At 42.5% G+C, this 7,300-nt stretch overlaps 1 protein-coding gene across 1 annotated transcript in view; it reads right to left on the reverse strand.

Moving 5' to 3' along the window:
* The window catches only part of Lrrc69 (leucine rich repeat containing 69), a 69,958-nt gene extending 63,124 nt beyond the window's left edge, over nucleotides 1-6,834 (reverse strand). Inside the window, exon 1 of the mRNA XM_005362329.2 lies at nucleotides 6,463-6,834. Within this exon, the coding sequence (XP_005362386.1) occupies nucleotides 6,463-6,645 (183 nt within the window). The 5' untranslated portion in view covers nucleotides 6,646-6,834. The remainder of the gene's footprint in view (nucleotides 1-6,462) is intronic.
* Nucleotides 6,835-7,300: the final 466 nt, after the last annotated feature.

Below are 7,300 nucleotides of genomic sequence, written 5' to 3' on the forward strand. Positions count from 1 at the left end.
AACAATAAAAAAAAAAGAAACTGCTTTGGACCTATAGCAGGGCAGATCTTAGGTAGGCAAGGAAAGCTAGGCTGAATGCTGGGAGAAAGAAGGGCAGAGTCAGGGAGACACCATGGAGCCGCTGTCAGAGATAGATGGAAACTTTGCTGGTAGGCCACAACCTCATGGTGAGGCACAGATTAATGGGGATGGGTTAAATTAATATGTAAGAGTTAGCCAATAAGAAGGTAGAGCTGATGGGCCAAGCAGTGATTTAAATAATATGGCTTCTGTGTGATTATTTGAGGTCTAAGCTAGCAGGGTGGCCATGAAGAACAAGCGGCCTCCTTTCAAAATAATACTAACTCATCTCTTTTGGTATAAGAAGAACACGGTAATATAAAGGTGAATCTCTGGGAGTTGGATTAGAATCATTGTGGAGGTCTCTTTGTAAGGGAGCTGTCTGAGGTGAAAAATTGGGGGTTCCTTTTCAAAGCTGATCCTAGCAAGGGTTTCAGTAACACACCACAGTTACACATGGTTCCTAAAGAAGCATTTTAGGCAAACAATTTTAAGTTCTTTGGCTTGCATTCCTTCAATAATTCTCTCCAGAAGGAAGTTCTGATCTGGGTCCAAACCCCAAGGGACAGCACTGCCAATTTCATATTTCTTGTTAGGACATTAGGAAGAAATCAGTGCATCTAAGAATTAGAACTGTGTAAGCCACCTAGTCTCCCATACACGCAGGTGAGCACCATATACCTTCCTGATGAACACAACATGCAGCAGCGATCCCTGTCATTCGTATCTCTCTTCCATCCATCGTTTGTAATTGTGTGTTATATTTAATTAACCGGGGGAGGGTGCACACGCCACAGAGTCACTGTGGAGGTCATAGGGGAGCTGGCTGGAGCCATTTCTCTCCTTCTACTACATGCATCCCTGAGGCCAAACTTGGGCCATCGACTTCCACAAGTTCCAATTCTTAGATGCACTAACTCCTATATGATGTGCTAACAAGAAATATGAAATTGGCAGTGCTGTCTCTTGGGGCTTGGACCCAGGTGGGACTGCAGAGAGGGTACCAGAGGAGCTTCCTTCTGGAGAGAACTACTCAAGTAAGGCAAGCCGATGCAGCAGGCTTGGTGGCAGGCACCTTCGCTTGCCGAACCATCACTGGCCCATCTGTTTTTGTTTTGTGATTAAACTCTAGCTCTCTGCACCTCTCACCCAGTTCTGCCCACAGCAACCATAAACAAGCGTCTTGTTCCCACTCCTCTTACATAATATTTAAATTTCTGGAGGAATTGTTATTGTTATTCTCTGAATTTGATCCATTTTTCCCTTAACCATTTATTTTCCTTGGGACATAGTTTTCAGACCCTTGGACCACAATGGCCACTTTCTAATCGCAGAGAATGCTCCTCTCAGGAAACACAGTGCCTAGGTGACAAAGACAATTAATTCGTAACACGAATGCTGGGAATGGGCATCTGGGCAGATGAGTACACTTTCAATAATGTTGTCTAACACGTCATATATTCTCAGCAATGAGGCACATTACTTGTGCGTGAACCACCCCCCATAGCCAAGAATAGCAACGACAAGCCTATGTTAACTCTCAAGCACATAACCCACATCCTGGGCTTGTGCAATGAATTCTTTTCTTAACCCAAATGTAGGAATTTACATTTATCCATGTAAAAGCTCTATCTTTTTCGTTTGGGCTCCCAAGACATCTCCAGTGGATGTCTTAGATCAGATTTTAAAACTTGGTGATACCCATGTCCATCAAAAGCTATGTTTCCGAACACAGAGACCCAGAGGCAGACATTATGCACAGAGTGACCTTGGAACACTCAGCCTGAAATGGGATGTCTCCATCAAATTTCTCCCCTCAGAGCTCAAGGAACCCCATGAAAGAGGAGATAGAAAGAGTAAGAGACAGAGGAGATACCATAAAAAAAAAAAACCCACCAAGGACCTCTGAACCAGTATGAGCAAGGCTCATATGCATTCACAGAGATTGAGGTAGCGTGTACAGGGATTGCATGGGTCTGCACCAGGTCCTCTGAGCTTATAGCATGCCTCCCATTCAGTGTTTTATGGGATTCCTGAGTCTGAGAACAAATGTGTCTCTGCTTCTTGACCCTTCTCTTGGACTCCTTGTAATCTAGGGCAAGTCACTCAAATTTCCAAGCCTCTATTTCTTCTAAAATTGGAGATGATTATGTCCATTATTCATCTTGTGTTGTGTTCAAGGATTATAGATAGTAGAGTGAGAGGCTTGGCAAACCAGAGCAATTATTTAACATTAACTACAATTTGTCAGGCTCAGAAAACAATGCATGGCATTAGAAAAGCAGCAGGCGATTAGTAAATCTATACATACACGGTGGCAGCTCAGTGACTCAGTTTTTAATCTTATTTATTGTCAACAATTTGTAACGCTAACTCATCTTTTCATGAATTTTTGCAGCCACAGTCACTCTTTTATAAGACATTGTGACACTGAGTTTAATTAGGTTAAAAGTGTGATTAGATTACAAACATGTGTTCGTTGTCCGTGAAGGTGAGCATCAGGAGTCCTGATTATGAGGGCTCAGCCAGCAGCAGAACTCTCAAGTCCAGCTCAACCACGCGCTCCAGGACACAGGCAGTCTTGAGGGTATTTGCTACTCCACCATCAGCTTACTTGTGCCAAACCTAACCACAGAGACAGTAACTGGGACACGGTTAATAAAAGCTGCCCTAGTTTCTCCTAAGGTTTGGCAAATTCACAAGTCACACTGTTCTATAAGTTTTAAAAAGGAAAATGTCTGATTGACACTAAGAGATACTTAAATTATTTTTGAAATGGACTACTTTAGAGCAGTGGTTCTCAACCTTCCTAGTGCTCCAATCCTTTAAAATAATCCCTCATGTGTGGTGACCCCCAATCATAAAGCTATTTCAATGCTACTACACAACTGTAATTTTGCTACTGTTATGAGTCATAATGTAAATATCTGATATGCAACCCCAAAAGGGCCACTGCTTTAGAGGAACATTCTTGCATGTTTTAATCCTTATAAAGAAGTGGATTCCATCTACTGAATTAAACCTAAAATTAAAGAATAAAAGTTGGATTTAGCTAACAGACACAATATGTTTTTAAAAGTGTCACTTGTACCAGGCAGTGGTGGTGCACACCTTTAATCCCAGCACTTGGGAAGCAGGGGCAGGCGGATCTCTGTGAGTTCAAGGCCAGTCTGGTCTACAGGAGCTAGTTCCAGGACAGATTCTAAAGCTACAGAAAGCTTTAAAACAAAAGAAAAATTGTCAGTTGTAACACTTTAAATACATAATTTTCATGGAACAACCATCCATTAGAGCTAGGTACTGTCTCGACTGACTAGATGGTCTCTATAAACATATTCTCTCTCCTCTCTCTCTCTCTCTCTCTCTCTCTCTCTCTCTCTCTCTCTCTCTCTCTCCCCTCCCCCCTTCTCTCTCGTCTCTGTGCTCTAAGAATGGCATTAGATCTGCTCGTAGGTTTCAAGTCTCTCTTCTCCCCCTCAATCTCTGCCCCGCTGCTTCCTTCCTGCCCTGCCTTCCCTTCCTTTCCCTCCACTCTCCTGTCCCTTCCTTGCTTCTCTCTTCTCTCCTCTCCCTCACTTTCATCTGCCCGTTCTATTAACAACTGTGAGATTGAGCAGTATTTTAAGATCGCCATATATACCCATTCCTTGGAAGTTTCCTGCACACTTTGCCTGCTTCTATCACTCCTCTTACAAAGGAGATATAGACTTTTGATAATTTCCTAACCTTGCACCTTTATATAAGAAACATTGCTACTTCATAAACCGCAAAACTACATAAAGCCATTAACTAAAATACATAGAAAGCACTTAAATACAGACCATAAGAACCTAGGATCAAGTCAGTTGACTTTAGAACAGTATGGTTTCTTCTTAAATAATAAGCACTAAGCTAAGCTGGTTCCCGAGTGAAAGAAATTGAAGAAAGTAACAAAAGTCAAAACATAGTCTCTTCTAAAGAATAAGGCAAAAATAAGAGCACTTCAAATGTCGTGACATCTTGTCATGGTCTCTGCTCTGGAGGTTTCTTTCCTGAGGAAGTATGTTTTGTAACATGTGACTTTCTATCAATGTTTTTGTTTTTATTGGGCTATACATTTTTCTCTGCTCCCCTTCCTTCCTCCCCTCTCCCCTTCTAACATCTTCAGTGACCCCCATACTCCCGATTTACTCAGGAGAACTAGTGTTTTCATCCTTCCTATTAACATGTGACATTTCAGCTATACAATTACCACTCAAATATGAAGACATAATACAGATATTTGCAGAAATGCGAGGGACCTAAGTATTAACTATAATATACTCAGACTAGGATGGCATAGGTGGAGAAAAATGATAACCTGCTGGTGATGCAGGCACATGGCTGTAATTCTAGCAGCCAGGGGCAGCAGCAGAGGCGGAGATGGAAAGGGAGAAAGAATGGTGAAGCGGGGGAGGGGGGACAGTGAAGAGGGAAATATGGGTTACAGAAAACAGTGAGTTCACTTCAGGATGACAGTAAAAGATGTCCTGGACTGACAGCACCCAGCGAAACCAGAGGACAGTCAGCTTTCCTGAAGGAAAATGCCACAGAGAACAGGAAAGGTGAAAATTATATAGCACCACGTTGAAATAAAATGAAGCCATGTTAGCGCAGACGCAAGAATTAAGGGATTAAATATGGAAGCATAAAATAAAGGGGTCTGATTTTTTAAGTATAGAGAAAAAACTGTTGCGGGAGGTCCTTCCGCTCCTCCAGCCTATAGCCGCTGAGATACCAGCCCATTGGGGCGTGGTCTCTCTCCCTTTAAAAAACCGGCCACTTCCTTCTCTCGCTCTCTTCACTTCCTGCTCGGCTGGCGACTAGACTCCCTTCCTGGTTGTACAGAGGGCTGACGGTGATCTGTAAGTTTTTTCCCCTTTAAATAAATAATACCCTATTAATCATAATTCCAAACTGCTGTGGCATTGTTTGTGACTTACGCCTACAAAAAACCGTGTGACGGACCAAGTGAACAAAAACATACTAACTGATTCTCTCTCAATGACACTCATTAAGGGTGGACATTGTAGAATTCCCTGAGAGGTCGGGGCAATAACTAAACAAGTTGTAAATGCCCTAAAGCTTATAAAGGTGGTGAGGCCACCAAAGCCAGGCCAGAGCGGACTGCGCATGTCGGCTTACGCAGTGGGGAGCAAAGGTGAGGCTGTGTAATCACACAAGTTAACAGGATAACTGCAGGGACTAAGCTTCTCATATACAAGCAATTGGTAGCTGAAGACTGGTAGTCAAAATGGACAACCCAAGAAAAAGAGCAAATTGAAAATAATTACATATGGAAATGAGGACTGGGACTAAAATTGTCACAAAAGATAGTTCAGTATAAGCTTCTAAACAATTGTTGTTTTGTAACAACATAAAACGTTATTTCAGTACAAAGAAGTTCAAGCAGGAAAACAAATCAGTTCATGACTTTTAGTGAGAGCTTGCATTCTTTTGAGCAGAAACTCATGTGTGCCATTAGAAGAGTGTGAGTCCTTGTCTTAGAGCCAAAACTACACCTTCTGAAGCAACTAGTAACTAGTACCTGCTACTAAATACTCATCCATTTCTCCACAGGGTATTGTTAAGATCACAAGCGTAATTTATAAAGCGTAGAGGAGGCGTGGAGATGATAATTTATACTAACTTTTAATAAGCTGCAATGGTAAGTTGTTTATAGGTTTTTCCAATGTTGATGGCTGTGAAGCCAACAGAAAGAAAACTGCATGGCTTGCCTTCTCTTAACCTCAAGATTTTCAGCAGCTGGAATCAGACATTACCAGGCAGAAATGTTTACAGTAAGCATCTGGGACCCATCCATGTCAGCTGCCTCTCTTTAAGATGGGTATTCTTTAGTTTAAATATTAACCAACTTCTAAAGGCTGCTCTGTGGGGAGAGAGATTCCTTTCCTTCCTATTCCCATCAGTCCTGCGCTGGAAGTTTCAGCCAGTTCCAGGAAATGAAAGAGTAATTCCCTCCCCAACATGCTAAATGTGTCCTAATTCCATATGTAAAGACTTCAGGATAGCGTGCCCAGGGGGGTGGAACCTGAAAGCCTTCTTCCAGATGTGAGCCCCAAGGTAGACAGACTACCAGACCCAGCTTCCAACCTCTTTCCAGATGACAGCCTGAAGGAGGATGAGCATAGCAAAGATCTCATTCTGATTCCAGATGTGGGCCAAAGGGCACAGGAGTAAATTGCAACATCTTTCCTAGCACGTGTAATGCCCTAAGCAAGCCCGGCTACCCATGCTCCTCCAACAGCACTCCATACTGCCTCCAGAGAGCTACGTCTCCGGAGGTCAAAGTGCCATGGCCCCGACACTCACGGCTCTCATCTATTTCCCGTCAGCAACCCCAGCAAGAGCTGAGCTCCTCACCTTGGTCAAGGTTCTTAGCTCTGGGCACACTTCGTGGATGAGATTATTTTGAAGGTTCAGAATCCTCAGACCGGGCAGCTTTTCTAGTGCTGAGGGCATCCTTGTCATCCTCTTCCCGTTCAAAGTGATGATCTTCGTGTTACTACCGCCCTTCAGTGCTGTTAACAACAACCTCTCAGACATGATTTTTTTGAAGAGGTGACCATGATGGAGGAGAGTTACTTATTATATATCTTTTGAACATCTAATTGCAGAATTGTTGTGTCATAAAAGCAAAACCTCTCCCCATTATGATGAAGGTAGGAGGTAGAAGATGACTTCCTAGGTAGAGAGGGAAAGAGACGCAATACTGCAGGCTGGGCCGGAGAGCATACAAGACAGGGCTTGCGTATCTTACATCAGACACATGGAAATTAGCAAATACTGAAACCAGTCAGGAAGCAGGGCCAGCTTTAGGGGTCGTCTTCCACTAGTTTGAGTGACAAACGCTAAACATCCAGAGAGGAAAAAGTATCTTGAGTGAACGGAAACGTTTCCTTTGTAATAACATTTTTAAAAAGAAAACGAAAATTCCTTAATCATACTTGGAGAGGGTGGGACATCAGCTCAGTCTGAAAACTAATAAAGAGGAAATGAATCAAGCATTAATTACATTATCCCAGTACAAACTGCATGTCAGCATATTCAAATAGCATCGTTTTCATTCATACAGAAATTGAAGCTAATAAACTAAGAAAAAAACGTAGAAAAGTCATCATTTCTCCAAGTTCTAATGAAATAAGAACCTATGCAAAAATTATATTTGGCTGCTAGGTGGATAGGAATGAGGTCGAGAACC

Source organism: Microtus ochrogaster, linkage group LG5, assembly GCF_000317375.1.
Source record: "Microtus ochrogaster isolate Prairie Vole_2 linkage group LG5, MicOch1.0, whole genome shotgun sequence".
Classification (NCBI taxonomy): Eukaryota; Metazoa; Chordata; class Mammalia; order Rodentia; family Cricetidae; genus Microtus; species Microtus ochrogaster.